The 15632-nt window shown below is 35.0% G+C and overlaps 2 protein-coding genes and 1 non-coding gene across 3 annotated transcripts in view; 2 read left to right on the forward strand and 1 right to left on the reverse strand.

Moving 5' to 3' along the window:
• Nucleotides 1–10541, forward strand: part of LOC115213006 (symplekin) — a 46608-nt gene extending 36067 nt beyond the window's left edge. The window contains exons 27-32 of the mRNA XM_029781903.2: nucleotides 1342–1426; nucleotides 3766–3870; nucleotides 4697–4884; nucleotides 5887–6063; nucleotides 7906–8013; nucleotides 10033–10541. Coding sequence (XP_029637763.2) covers nucleotides 1342–1426; nucleotides 3766–3870; nucleotides 4697–4884; nucleotides 5887–6063; nucleotides 7906–8013; nucleotides 10033–10437 — 1068 coding nt within the window. The 3' untranslated portion in view covers nucleotides 10438–10541. The remainder of the gene's footprint in view (nucleotides 1–1341; nucleotides 1427–3765; nucleotides 3871–4696; nucleotides 4885–5886; nucleotides 6064–7905; nucleotides 8014–10032) is intronic.
• On the reverse strand, nucleotides 5554–5660 carry LOC115213586. The gene has a single exon (XR_003881835.1). It is a non-coding gene; the product is annotated as a U6 spliceosomal RNA (small nuclear RNA).
• Nucleotides 10542–11970: 1429 nt separating the features above from the next.
• On the forward strand, nucleotides 11971–12777 carry LOC115213251. The gene has a single exon (XM_029782185.1). The coding sequence runs from the start codon at nucleotides 11971–11973 to the stop codon at nucleotides 12775–12777; it is 807 nt and encodes a 268-aa protein (XP_029638045.1).
• Nucleotides 12778–15632: the final 2855 nt, after the last annotated feature.

Consider the following 15632-nt stretch of genomic DNA (forward strand, 5'->3'; position numbering starts at 1 on the left):
ACCAATTAGCTTTATTCTTGTTACAAGATGACTTGAAATTTGCTCCCATAATTATGATTATGTCGTTGGGACATCACTAAAGACTTCTTTGCATAATGTGTTCTGGACAAGCCAACCCTCTTCTTGGATGGTTTAACTTGGGCAGGATTTGTAAATGAAACAAAACTCCACTAAAAGTAAAAACTAGCTTTTGAATTTTGTTGTCTAAAAGCATCCACACTTTCAGATGATCATATCAGTAAAATTGCAAGTGTAATGTATCTAGATATTATTATGTGCTGTCTTTTTAGGAGAATTTTATAGATATAAAATGAGGCCATGGAACCATGGATGATAAAATTTGTTTCTAGCATTAATATTTAAATAATAGACATTAGAATTGCAAATAAAAGGAAATGAATGCTTATTGCAATATTATAAAATTCTATCAATCAATTTACTAAACAAGAGTTGTAAATTTATTTATACTAGTTTATATTTCATCTCACTTTTCCCTTTCATAAGATAGTTTTAAAAAATCTTTGTTATAAACAAGAAGTAGGATTGGAAATTCTATTTCACATAATTATGAATAGGAAAGAATATAATGAAATGAACAGATTTCATTCTGAATTTTATGAAAACAAAAAATATATATTTGGATAAAAAAAAAATGTGATTAAGGTGCTAGACTATGGAATACATGGTCATTAGTTCAAACCTCTCTACTAATCGTTATATTGTGTTCATAAGCATGGTATATAACTCCCATGTCATAATCAAAAACAAATTAACATTTTAACAGACCATATAGCTTTATTTCTGCTAACAATCCTTCAATCAAATAAAGATCTCTTTATAAATGGTCTGACCTTTTAACTGTTTGACCAAAAGATAAACAATCTGGATGAATTTCAAATGACAAGTAGAGGGAGCTTTTTTTTTGTATATATCTTTGCCATTTTGTTTTTCTACAGTAACTACTGTGAAGCACTACACTGCTTTTCTCTTAATTAGTTTACATGTGAAATATTGATCAGTTAACTGGCAGTATAAGGTATTGGTTTAATGTCTTTTAGTATTGATGTGAAAAATTCCTTCCATTGTTCTACAAAATATTAATCCATACCTACCATATTGGTTTTCTGGGTTTGTTAAATATCGACCATTGTGTCTGCAACCATACTTTATTCAAATTAATATTTGATTAAGCTTGATCAATTTACTTTCATATGTCTGGAATATAAATCACAATGGCTCTATGTTCCATTCAAAGACATGGATTTTTGTTAATGTTCTCAACATTTATAAAATCAATTTTCTAAGTATTAAATTATTACTGTATATTATTGTATCTTCCAGAAAGAGGTTTTGGCTGCTTTACCCAAACTGATTAGATTAAATCCAATTGTTGTAAAGGAAGTTTTTAACAGATTACTTGGCCATGGTAAGTTATTGATCTTTGAATTGCTATTCTTAACTGGAAACCAATTTATAGTTAATTTTTTTCAGATGATGTTAAAAATGATGATTACTCCATTCTAACAGCATTATATTTTACAATCATCCCTTTTGATACCAAACTGCCTGTGTTTTAAAGTGACCTAATGTAAAACCTCTTCTCAAAATTTCTTGTTAATTTATGTTTCAGACACCTACAGAATAACAAAGTTATTTTACTAAATTCTTCATTATTTTAAAAATTAATAGAGACAAAGGTTGTGAATTTCAACAGAAATATGGTAACAAAAGGGTTGAAGAAATGAATACTGTGTTATCATTATCTTCATTACCATATTGCAGCAAAATTCACCAATTCATTATTCCAGTGCTCCAATATGGAATGGCTTAACCCTTTCGTTACTGTATTTATTTTGAGATGCTCTCTGTTTTTTTCAATTACTTTAAATATAACAAAGAATTTTGTAAAATAACTTAGTTATCGTTCAGCTAGTGCTTGGAACATAAATTGTGACCAAGGTTTGGTGGAAAATTTTAATTCAAAACTTATGAAAACAAGACATTTGTACTCAGAGCAAGAGCCGGTTTCAGCTGGGTTGGTAACTAAAGGGTTAAATGAACCATCAACACACCTCTTTATTCCCAGACTAAAAGTCATAAGCAGTTTAAATTCAAATTGATATTAGAACTGATCACTCTATTTCTAATTATTGAATCATTTTAAGGAGTGAGTGGTACGTTGAAGTTGTTCAAACTCCTCTTACAAACAGCTAACTACAAAATTTGAAAGCAGAAGTGAATCTTAAAAGTTTCGATATGAAATAAATTGACTTGTCAAGTGATTTGTATTTCTGGAGCAAAGGTTTGACATGTGATATTCTTGTATCTTGAGGATATGCCCTGATACCTTACCACCACCATTTTCTCTTTTTTTCTGACTGGGTTAGCCATATATCTCCTCCATAACTACACACCTGTTCATATCTCTCTGTCATACTTTAACCTCTCATAACTAACATAAAACCACCTCCCTCAATACTACTCACCCTCTCAGTTGAGGGATCTTTACCTTGGTTATCTCACTAGTGTTTGTGCCACAGAAAGAAAGCACCCAGAACACTCTGTAAAGTGGTTGTCATTGGAAAGGGGCATCCAGCTGTAGAAATCATCCCAAAGCATACATTGGAGCTTGGTACAGTCCTTTAGCTTGTCAGGAAAATGGGCATTAAACAACAATGATGTGACCAATAATTTAAGAGACAACAGTGAGATATAAAAATGTCCTTTGATTTTAATATAACTTTTAGACATTGAATCTAAATGTTTTAACCAAAAACCATTATGATTTTGAAACAAGGGAATTTTTGACCGGCACCCATGCCAGTGGAGTGCTAAGAGCACCATCCAAGCGTGATTCGCTGCCAGAGCAGCTGACTGACTTCCATGCCGGTGGTACGTAAAAAGCACCATTCAAACGTGATCATTACCAGCGTCACCGTACTGGCACGTGAAAAACATTCAAGCAAGGTTGCTGCCAGTGCCGCTGGACTGACTCCTGTGCAGGTGGCACATAAAAAACACCACTTGAACGTGGGCGTTGCTAGTACCGCCTGATTGGTCCTCATGCCGGTAGCACATGAAAGCACCCACTACACTCTCGGAGTGGTTGACATTAGGAAGGGCATCCAGCTGTAGAAACTCTGCCATATCAGATTAGAGCCTGGTGCAGCCATCTGGTTTGCCAGTCCTCAGTCAAATTGTCCAACCCATGCTAGCATGGAAAGTGGACATTAAACGATGATGATGATTTTCAGATGAAATAAATAGCTACTTAGATATTGACATAACTGGTTGAAGCAAATTTCTAACTCTTATGAACAACTGTACTTTTCAGCTGGATAGTTGTATGGTATTTTAAGTGGGGAAATGAACAACAGATTGCTGGTAAAATAGCATAAAATCATTTATACTATGATAAAACTAAACCCATAGTGGATATTTTTTTATGTCGTAGGAAAATTAGCTTTTGTTTAGCATATGAACAAATTTTGTAAGTTTTACAGGACTGTCAGTTCTTTGACTTTACCAGATGTTTATCATAATGATATAGGTATGTGATATTTCTTTGATTGTTAGTTGTATAGCTTGTAACCAAGATATCTTAGAAATATACTCAATATCTTTTGAGAAACATTTTCTTTTATTCTTTTACTTGCTTCAGTCATTTAACTGCAGCCATACTGGAGCACCAACTTTAAGTACATTAGTGTTATATTGTATGCAGCTAATGTATCTCGCATCATATATGTTTATATTTTATTATAGCCAATGCTGATGCTTCTTACACTTCACCGTTGACTCCAGCTGAGCTTTTGATTGCTTTACATAACATTGATCCTACAAAATGCGATATGAAGACCATCATCAAAGGTATGCATTAAATTGATTTACTGCTTTCCATTTTGTTTTTAGTATTTAAGGTTTAGTAAGGCAGGAAGCTGGTAGAACCATTAGCACACCACATAAAATGCTTATGTTTTGCATTCAAATTCCGCTGGGGTTGACTTTACCTTTCATCTTTACAGGGTTGATAAAATATATACCAGTTGCGCACTGGGGTCAATGAAGTCAACTTACCCCTCCCTCAAAATTGCTGGCCTTGTGCCAAATTTTGAAGCCAATAGTTAAGATTAAGTGAATATTAGATTTTTAAATTTGCTAAATTGCTCTTAAATACAGAATAAAATTAAGACTTAAAGAATTCATCTAATTTTTCAGTTTTTTAAAAAATTCAATTTCTTTCTCTACTCTCTGATGCTAGTAACTCAATTCTCTCTTGAGCCAGTGGCAAATAAAAAGCACCATTTGAGTTTGGTCAATGCCAGTGCTGCTTGACTGGCCCCTGTGCTGGTGGCATGTAGAAAGCACCATTCAAGCATGGTCAATGCCAGTGGCATGTAAAAATCACCCACTACACTCTTGGAGTGGTTTTAAGAAGGGCATCCAGCTGTAGAAACCTTGACAGATCAGATTGGAGCCTGGTGCAGCCTCCTTGTTTGCCAGTCCTCTGTCAAACAGTCCAACCCATGCCAGCATGGAAAGTGGACGTTAAACAATGATGATTACTTGTTACAATTCACATCAAATAACTGATCGACAGTGTTGTCATCTTTTACAAATAGACTGGACAGTATTTCTTCCAAAATGACAATCTTTTGTGTTGTTGTTTTAATTGTTTATATTCTGTTTCTTGTAGCTACCAATTTATGTTTTAGTGAGAAAAATGTTTACACCCAGGAGGTTTTGGCTGTAGTAATGCAGCAGTTGATGGAATTGAACCCTCTTCCCACTCTTCTGATGCGAACAGTTCTGCAGTCTTTATCCATGTATCCACGTCTCATTGGATTTGTGATGAACATTTTACAAAGACTTATCACCAAACAGGTATGACTACAACAGTGATTATTATAATGTCTTGTCTTTTTCTATCTTGATACATTGTTTTTCATTCTGCACAAACTAGTGTTGTGTGGTTTACCTTTTAACTGTCTTTGTTTTTCAACTTAGGTTACACATTTATATCATAATGCATCATCATTATCATTATTATCATGCCCACTTTTCCATGCGTGCATGGGTCACATGGTATTCATTGAAGCAGTTTTTCTATGGCTGGATACTCTTTCTGTCACCAACCCTCATCTGCTTTCAGGCAAGGTAATATTTCAGCATGGTTGGACATCTTTTCATTGAAAATTGGAAACAAATGAAACTGCTTTTAGAATGATAGCACTCTCTTATAACCGCCATGTGATGTGAAGACAAAGAAATACAAACACCTATACACCCACATATATGATAGGCTTCTTTCAGTTTCTTATTTCTTTATTGCCTACAAGGGGCTAATCATAGAGGGGACAAACAAGGACAGACAAAGGGATTAAGTCAATTATATCGACCCCAGTGCGCAACCGGTACTTAATTTATCGACCCCGAAAGGATAAAAGGCAAAGTCGACCATGGCGAAATTTGAACTTAGAACGTAAAGACAGACGAAATACCACTAAGCATTTCGCCCGGCATGCTAACGTTTCTGCCAGCTCACCGCCTTTTTTATAAATGGAACACTTCATGAATTTGCGTGTCGTCCTTGCACAAGGGCCATGCTAATCTACTCTGTATCATTCCAATTTTAGAATATGTACCACTGTAGCTAGTATATAGTCTTTCAGTTTCTGTTTACCAAATCCACTTTAAAGGCTTTGGTTGGCCCTGGACTATCATAGTAGAAAGCACTTGCCCAAGGTGCCATGCACGGGAATTGAACCCAAAACTGAGAAGAAAACATCTTAACCACACAACCATGTCTGTACCTACGGTTAGGAAGTATTTTAGTTTAAAAAATTTACTCAATGACTTGAATGCATTTATTTATTTTATTTACAGGTGTGGAAGCAAAAAAGAGTTTGGGAAGGTTTTATTAGATGTTGTCAAAGAACTAAGACACAATCATTTCAAGTACTTCTGCAACTGCCAGCACCACAACTTCGTAATGTCTTTGAAATTAGCCCAGACTTGCGTGAACCACTTTTCCACCATGTTCAGTCGTTTACTCCACATCAGGTAAGATTACAGACCAAAACATTAAATTCTTTGACACAACTTCAAAAAATGACACCAAATGCATTGCTTTTTATATTTTGTTGTCATTAATTATAGTGATATGAAATAATTTATGCTTCAGAGATATCATCGTCATCATTTTAATGGCTACTTTCCCATACTTGTGTGGACTGGATGGAGTTCATTGAGGTAGATATTCTACAACTGGATGCTCTTCCTGTTGCTTACCCTCACCTGTTTTCAAACAAGGTGATATTTCTCAATTGCCAGACATGTTTTTGCAGAATATTGGAAATGAATGACAGTGACACTCATTTATAATTATCAAAAATTTCAAGACAAAGAGACAAACATATATACATCCCCCCACACACACACACATGCACTCATATGACAGGCTTCTTTCAGGTTTCTTTACCAAATCCACTCAAGTCTTTGGTCAACCCAGAGAAGACACGGAAGGTGCCACACAGAGGAACTGAACCTAAAACTTTGTTGGTGGGAAGCAAACTTCTTATTCACACAGCCACAGAGTAAACAGAATGATGAAAAATTGGCTTGTTTATTATTCAAGTTTTATTCATGATGCCTTGAATTAATGATTAGATTCATTAAAAAGAAAAAAGCCATCAGGTTTATGATCATTGTTTTTCATGCTAGCACAGATTGGACAAAACTTCTAGAAGTAGTATTCAATGGCTTGGCGACCTTTCTGATGCCGGCCTTACTTGTTTTGCAAGTAAGGCATTTATGCAACTGGTCCCACATACTGAACTGCCAAGTTGTGTGATGCAACTCAAACAAATGTCAGTACTGTCTAGTCAGTGTCAGTACAAAGACATATGAAAACAAAATACAACCTTTCACATGCACACACACATACACACACACACACACAAGGTGTCTGTAAAGTTCCATCTACTAAATCTTATTCATAGGGTTTATTTGTCAACCTGACTCTTGCCCATGGTGTCATGTGGTTGGAAGTGAATTTCTTAACCACACAGTAATGCCTGTTAAAGCCATCATTTTTAACCCTTTGTGGGCAGGCGGGGTTGGAATTACCCAAAAGGCCATTGGAGTCTTCTTTTATTTTTGCGCATTTCCACACTATCTATAAAGTAATATTTGTTTAATCTTGTATATGTGTGAGTGCATGATATGGAACAAGAAATTTATCACTTTTTTTATAGTTTTATAAACTATGTATATAGCACTAAATATAAGATAAAACAATAAGAATTAAAAAAAAAAGATATCAATTCATACCTGTACAAGTGCGAAGAAAATTGACCTATAGTTCATCTGAATATCTGAAAAAAGAACAGAAAATAATAATTTCAAAGAAGGTCAGTTGGACCCCAATGACTGGAAATTTTTGACTCAAAATTTGTATGTGCATAAGTAAACTGTTGACAATAAAAGTCATGAGATATAAAATCAGTTAAATAAAATATGTAAAAGTTGTATAACTTTAAAATTTGCTGGGGTCCCAAGGGACCCTGCTAACCCATGAAGGGTTAAAGTCTCAAAATTTATTTAAGAACTTTTGTTTAGTTGATGAAATGCTGTATTGGTGTTTAACTGTGAGGCTGTAGTCAACTGCCATTTCAGCAATCCCAACTGTTTAACTGGTATTTAGTTTGTTTTCCTTCTGTGGTAGATAAATTTGAATTTGATGGTGTGTGAGCCCAGAATGAAATTCTGCACTGCATTTAGCCTGATATTGTTTCTGCTGTTACACCACATATTAAAGTAATGTTAATGTATTATGCTTCAGGTTAATTGTGGCATCATAAATTTACTAATTAATTAATTAAAAAAAAAATGTTTTTATTGCAGAGAGCTCATATACCTAAAGTGATTATGAATGTGTTGGAGAAAGACCCACTTGAACAGGTGAAGGCTGCTGAAAAGCTGGAGAAAGAGAAAAGAGAAAATTCTGTTGTGGTATGTATTGCTTCAAACCAAAGCTGAGGTTTTATTGTCACTGCTCTGGCAACTTTGATGAAGTCTCTGCTTTGTTGAAGATCTATAATAATACCGAACCATATCTAGAGTTATGTCCTTTACTTGCTGAAATCACTTAAAATAACAAGTCATTAATCTAATATCTTATTATCACAAAAGTATATCTAATTGGATTGGCACTGATTACATTAAATATATTAATATAGGCATAGGAGTGGCTGTGTGGTAAGTAGCTTGCTTACCAACCACATGGTTCTGGGTTCAGTTCCACTGCGTGGTACCTTGGGCAAGTGTCTTCTACTATAGCCTCAGGCTGACCAAAGCCTTGTGAGTGGATTTGGTAGACGGAAACTGAAAGAAGCCCGTCGTATATATGTATATATATATATATTATATATATGTGTGTGTGTGTATGTTTGTGTGTCTGTGTTTGTCCTCCCAACATCGCTTGACAACCGATGTTGGTGTGTTTACATCCCTGTAACTTAGCAGTTTGGCAAAAGAGACCGATAGAATAAGTACTAGGCTTACAAAGAATAAGTCCTGGGGGTCGATTTGCTCGACTAAAGGCAGTGCTCCAGCATGGCCACAGTCAAATGACTGAAGCAAGTAAAAGAATAACACTAACTAAAGAAAAATGTGTTTATAAGATTAGCTTTTTTAAAGTTTACCTTCCAAAAGTAATGTATTTTTTGTTTGAACGAGTGTTTTTTTTTATAGATTTTTGTGCATTTTTTTTTATAGTTTAATACAAAGACCCTACCTCTCATATGTAAGTTCTCTTGGCAATATATCTTCTGTGTCTAAAGAGCTTATTTCTTGAAACTCTCTCTCATTGATGAATTGTGAAGATACAACGTAGAAAACTTTATCCTAACCTACATTTTTGTCAGTTGAAGCCCCACTTCCTTTTAAAGTGTTCAGATTCCAGAAAGATATAGAAAAGTGAGATTGTAATTATTTTAATGCAGTTCCTCTATAATCTAATAATAGATAGGCAAAAGGGATTGTGCTTTGGTTAAGGGAAATGTGTGTATGTATTATGTAGGGCCTCTGTCAGTCAAGTCTGGCCATGCATCTGCAAATGTTTGTGTAAACCTGAACAAGATAATTTTGAGGATTACTGGCAGTTGCTCAGGTACAGCAGTACCTTCTCTCCATAATATGGATGTTTCTCTAAGAGAAAGGCCAACAACTTGGGTTGATACAACTTGGCACCAATGTTGTTACAGTCAGTGGCATCAGAACACATAGAGCCAGGACAAGTATCCCAAAGCATCTTGCACAACCCTCTAACTGCTCTGCCAATCCGCTACCATGGATTGATATTATTTCTATCTGAAGGTGACCTCAGTGGGATTTGAACTCTAAGTGCAGAGGATCAGAGCAAATACTACAAGGTATTCTATCCAGTGCTCTAATGACTTTCACTGGTTAAAGAAATTATAATTGATATAAACCTATTCTTTTCACAAACTTACTCTGCATAAATGTATATTCAGACACTTTAACATATATTTCTACAACAGATAATGTTTTATTTGTAATTTGATTAATATTCCACATAAGTAACAGAATGGCTAGTTTACTACAATCATAATCTTCTGCTTGGTCAATGGATTTAACCCTTTAGGATTCAGATTACTCTGTTAAATGTGAAGCTTATTTATTCACATTGTTTTGAATTGATCCTGTATTATCTCATAGCTCAAAGATTTTGATGTGACTTTTTACTTCGAAGATGATATTGTAGGGTAAGGTGTAAGAGGTTAGATATGGCCAGTGTTGACATAAAACAGGTTGAATACTTGGATCAGATATAGCCAGCTTAATTGCTAAAAGGCTAAACACTATTTAGCATTCTCTATTAAATAAATGATCAAATATAAATTTCTAGGTCTCATTGTTATGGAAGTTGAAGACATTGTTTGTCCATCTAAAATCTTATCAATTTTTTGGTGATTTTTATTCCTTTTTCAATTTTCTGACAAATTCTAGATAAAAGTACCAACAGTTGAAGGTACAGACACTGCCATACCAAATCAACCAACTGAGTCTACAGCTCCTGAAAGTCAACCTAAAGCCACCGAAGACAAACCTAATGATGATGAATCACAGAATCTACCTTTGCCATCAGCTGTAGTTCCTGTTCCTCTGCTTACTCAGCCCAGTAGTCTTCCATCACAACAGTTTCCAAAGACCCAAACAGCTTCAGAAGTTCCTCAAGAAATCGAAACACTTTCAACTCCTGCTGTTGTTCATGAAAAAGAAGTCGAAGACGATGACAAAGACCAGACAGCTCAGCCTGGTGCCAACGACAACACGGTACCACCATCACATTGCAGTAATTCACCATCTCCATATCCAACTCTGTTGACTTTAACAGAAGGCAGTACTGACTAGATTTTCATATTGGAAACGGTTTCATATGTACATTTAATTACACCACTGTAAGCTATTTACTGAATTGTTGAAGTACGAAATTAAATCTTTTTTGTACAAATAAATAACTGGTTCAGTGTTTTCACTTTCTTGATGTAACAAAAAAGAATCACATTTGGCCAGTTTGATAAGGTCCCAGCTTGCCAACCTAAATACCAACAGTTCATATGTTGGCTTTGCATTATACTCTTGGCCAAGACACTTGGCTTCTACCGGCCTACTGCTAACCATAACTGTCACCTGTTAGCATCACTTTTCACCAGAATAAGCAAGAATGCTATATAATTAACAAGTACAGGTGACTCTACTGATTTTCTAGTGACTGATGATTTGGTACCTCTTTTAATCCAGACATAATTATGTGTAGTCACTTAGATTTCTCCTGGCCATTATTGATAATAATTTTGCTGTCAAGTCTTTTCAACATGGCTGAAGTTGTTGACAGAAAGTAGGATATGAAAGCTTTATTTTTTTTTTGTTTTCATTCATATTCACTAGATACATTAAAAAAAATTCTCTGTGATATGGTTTTTGTTGACATGTTTTGTTGTTTGTGTTCATTATTTGGTAGAAATCCTTTTCCAATAGAAATTAATTTCATCTTTCAGTTGGAGTTATTTGATTGTATTATTCAGGTTTTTCAGTACGCTACTAATACACACACACACACACACACACACACAGATATAATTAATGAAAGAGACAGAAGGTGGAAAATACGAGAATCTTTATTGATCACTAAAATCTATTTGAGCCATCTGACATTTATAGAAACTAAACATCCTTGGAGTAGTTGAACACAAGATAGTGCACGAAGAAGACCCTATTGTCCTTGAATGATTTGAAGGTTGCACACCAATAATGACAAGTGCATGGTGAAGTATTAATGGTGCTGCAGCAGGAGGGGTAATCAACGGTTTGGCAGAGAAAGCATTGGCCGAAGTAACACCAGTAAATGACAGAATAGTCACAGCCACATTCAATGGAAACCCATCCATTATAGTAGTTATTAATTATGCACCCACGGTGGGAAGCAAGGATGCAGAGGAGTACTACGAAACACTGACAAATGTCATCAATGAAATACCAAAACACCATGTTACCATAGAATGGGGTGATTTTAATGCTCATTTGGGCAAGAATACAGTCTGCTACATATTCCATAAGGAAACCAACAAGAATGGCCAGCTTCCCTTGAATCATGCAACAGAATGTAATCTTCACATCGCTAAAACTCTATTAAAAAAAAAAAGGAAAACAATGGAAATTTATCTCTGACATGAATGGCAGCAAGTCCCAAATTGAATACATACTAATTAATACGAAACGGAAGCATTCTGTACACAATGTAGAAGCATATAACAGCTTTAGCAGTTTAATGGGTGACCATCGCTTAGTGACAGCCAGACTACATCTTAGTCTACATACAAGTAAAACTCCTGCAAGGAAAAATGCTACAATTGGTCTACATTGTGAAATGCAAAACAGCTTTATATGGTTACAGTGCATAACAGATTTGCTGAATTATCCACCAACAGGGATACTGTTACAGAGCAATATGGCAAGATTGTGCAATCAAATGAGGAAGTGGCAGCAAAACTGATACCAATAAAGAAGAGGATGAAACAAAGAAAGTTAGCTGATGATCCTAGGTTAGAAAAAGCATGCAGTGAATTAGAAGTGGCATTCAGCAACTATCAAAAAACTGCCAACAACGATACTAAACAAACTTTCCAAAGAAAGAAAGAGGATCTAAAACAGGTGTACCAAGAGAAACTGGATGAAATGATCTCCCAGGTCGAAAATGCAGACACAAAGTGTAAGCACAGAGAAAGTTGGAGGTTGATTAACTCCATCAAGCAGGGAATCATCAAAGGGAAATCAAAGGACGAGGGAATCAAAAAGTGGTCCACTCATTTCTACGAATTACTTGGGAAGGAACTAGAAGTTGACAGTGAAACAGAAAATGAAGAATTAGCAAAGATACTTGACGGTTTGCAAATTGAAGATGGAGACTTCACAAAACAAGAAATAGAAAGAGCTACAAGTAACCTGAAAGAAGGAAAACAAACTGGTCCTGACAACATCCCACCAGAAGTACTAAAAATATGTGATTTAGACAACATTATCCTTGAATTTGCGAACAAACTACTAAATGACAATGTGAAGCCAGAACAATGGTCTAAGATAGACTCGCTACCACTGCCCAAAACTGGAGACCTGAGTGATACTGGGAATTACAGAGGGATCAGTCTGTCTACCATTGTTGCAAAAATGGACAACAAGATGATACTTAACTGAATACAGCATAAGATAGACAAACAACTGTGACCAAATCAAAATAGATTCAAATCAGGACGGTCAACAATATTTCACAATGTTGTACTTAGAAGACTGATAAAGGGAGTTAAGAGCCATAGCAGGAAAACTATCATTATCTATGTGGACTTTAAAAAAGGTTTTTCATTCAGTACATAGAGGAATGATGAAGAAGATACTTAAAGCATATGATATTCCACCAAGAATTCTGAGAGCAATAAGTAAGCTGTACGAGAACACCAGAGCAAAAGTGATCACTCACGAGGGAGAGACGGAATTCTTTAAAGTCAAAGCCGAAGTATTACAAGGCGACATGTTAGCACCTTATCTCTTCGCCATCGTTCTGGACTATATTTAAACATACGAAAGGCTTATCTCTACCTGTTTGATATTTATGATACAAATGAAAGTTTTATTTTTATTTGATGACTCAAAAGGGGAATAAAAGTGGTGGTTGAGGTTCTAGTAGAGAAAACTTTTGTAGCATCATCACCGGTTTGACTGTTTCAAGAATCACACAAAATTGCGTAACAGATAAAAGTATATTATTCAACCACTTTCTCAATGATTGCTTTCAACGTTAAGTAAAATCAGCTGACAAAATAAGATCTTGAATACTGAAGTCACTGACAAAAGTGACATGTAAGACAGGCAACTTCATCTTGTTTTGAAAGATTCAACTGTTATTCACAAGTGTGATAAACGTTTGTAGAAGCATCTGCTTTAAAATAGATCAGTTGCAAGAAAATGTTAAAAGACTCATTAGATATAGCTATTGAAAATTCTAATAGCCTATCCAAGAAAACATTGTTGTTATAAATTCATGCTACTGAAAAAAACATTGCTCACATAGAGAGATTTGTTAAAACTTAAGCTTTAGCCTATATATGCATTACATGAGATTGAGGCCTCATTACTCAGACTGACCTGATTTATTATCCTTAGCTTTATTTGTGACCAGTGGGATGTTCATATTCAATGAGTAAACAACAATATTCTGTGTTCAATGACATTCTTCACCTACTTTTTTAGACAAATCCATTTGACTGATTGGAAGACATTTTCCTTATAAATAATATCTAGATACAATTTTTTCTTTGATTCTTTTGTCTCAACTGCAATGTATGTTATCCTTCAGAACTTCAGAATATTTAGGCTCTGTTCTAATGAACCTTCCGAGCTTGTCAAAGCCTTTCTCAGCAATTCCGTTGCAGCTTTCTCTCTTTATTAAGAATTAAACACCCCTAATATTTCTTCAGTGATATATCTCTTAAGTGAAAAATATATTTACCCCAACTGACTTAGTTGGACTTTTTGTGATTTTTTTCCTGTCTTACAAGTCACTTAGCAATCTACTTTTCCGACTTTGTTGAAAATTTTGACAAATGAGGATACTCAGATTTGTGCTGCAATAAATTTTCAGATTTAAGATAAGCTTGTTATGGAAACTAATACCGAAATGAAATTGTATTTCTAAAAAAAAAATGCACTAAGGTTCACGATTATTAAAATTTGCATCATTTCCTAGTTAGCGTTGGTACTTTGGGCGATCTAAAGACCAAGTTACTAGTTTTTTTTAAACATCCTTACACACTAGTAGTTTTGAAAGGCTACCCAAAACCTCACCTTCCTGTTATATGGAGAAAAAAAAAGTGAATGGAACATCGGAATATTGTTCTAAGATTGCTTTACCATTTTTTTCTTGCCCAGCTGTCAAAGAATATTGTCAAACTAAGAAACTTCAAAATAAATCTTTGCTTTTTGAGGACAACACACCAGATTCACCTACCTAAACTGATAATATTCAAGTTGCTTTATTACCTCCAAATGCAACTAGTCTGCTTCAATTTATGAACCAAAGGATTATTAAAGCATTCAAAGCCTACTGTTTGTGGTGCAACTTTAAGTAGTTCACAAAGTGGTGAAATGAAACAGACTGTAAATGAGTTTATGAATTTTGATGAGGTTAACTTTTGAAAATTTGAGAAAATCACAAAGATGACTTGGTAAGATATTTTTTAGAATGTTGAGCCTCATAAATGAGATAATATATTTCAAGGCGTATGATGATATGCTATATTGCAGGTCTGCAAAGATCAGGTTCGAATTTTATCATTTCGGGATTTAAAAAAAAAAAGTACCAATACCAATCAAGTACTGGTATCGAAGTAATAGATTACAAATCAAAAGTGAGTTTTTAGAGACTGACAAAGTCGTCATCAACTTAATTCTGGCAACTCCCTCAATGACACCGATGCCAATCTGTATCTACTTTTTTCCTTTTCATAGATAACATCGGTGGCATTACTTAACTTGGTGCATCGTCAGCTGCTGATCTTCCATATAATACGAACACAAATCCATGATCTCTCGAGACTGATAAGCCCATGCCAATAATAATAATAATGGCTTCAAATTTTGCCACAAGGGCAGCCATTTTGGGGGAGAGGATGTGTCAATTATGTCAACCCCAGTGTTCAACTGGTACTTAATTTATCAACCCTGAAAGGATGAAAGGCAAAGTTGACCTCAGTGGAATTTGAACTCAGAGCGTACCGGCAGACGAAATATTGCTAAGCATTTCACCTGGCGTGCTAACGATTCTGCAAGCTCGCCACCTTCAATAATAATAATAATAATAATGATAATGATAATAATAATGATGATGATGATGGTGATGGTGGTGGTGGTGGTGGTGATGATGATGATGATGATGATGAACTCCTGTGAATTTAGTTTCTAAAAGACAGATTTAACATGAACACAATGTAATAAGGCTTACTCCTATGGATATTGTGGGTTAGAAGATATTTACCGAAACAAAGAGGCACAATGGT

The sequence above is a fragment of the Octopus sinensis genome, linkage group LG6 (assembly GCF_006345805.1).
Source record: "Octopus sinensis linkage group LG6, ASM634580v1, whole genome shotgun sequence".
Lineage (NCBI taxonomy): Eukaryota > Metazoa > Mollusca > Cephalopoda > Octopoda > Octopodidae > Octopus > Octopus sinensis.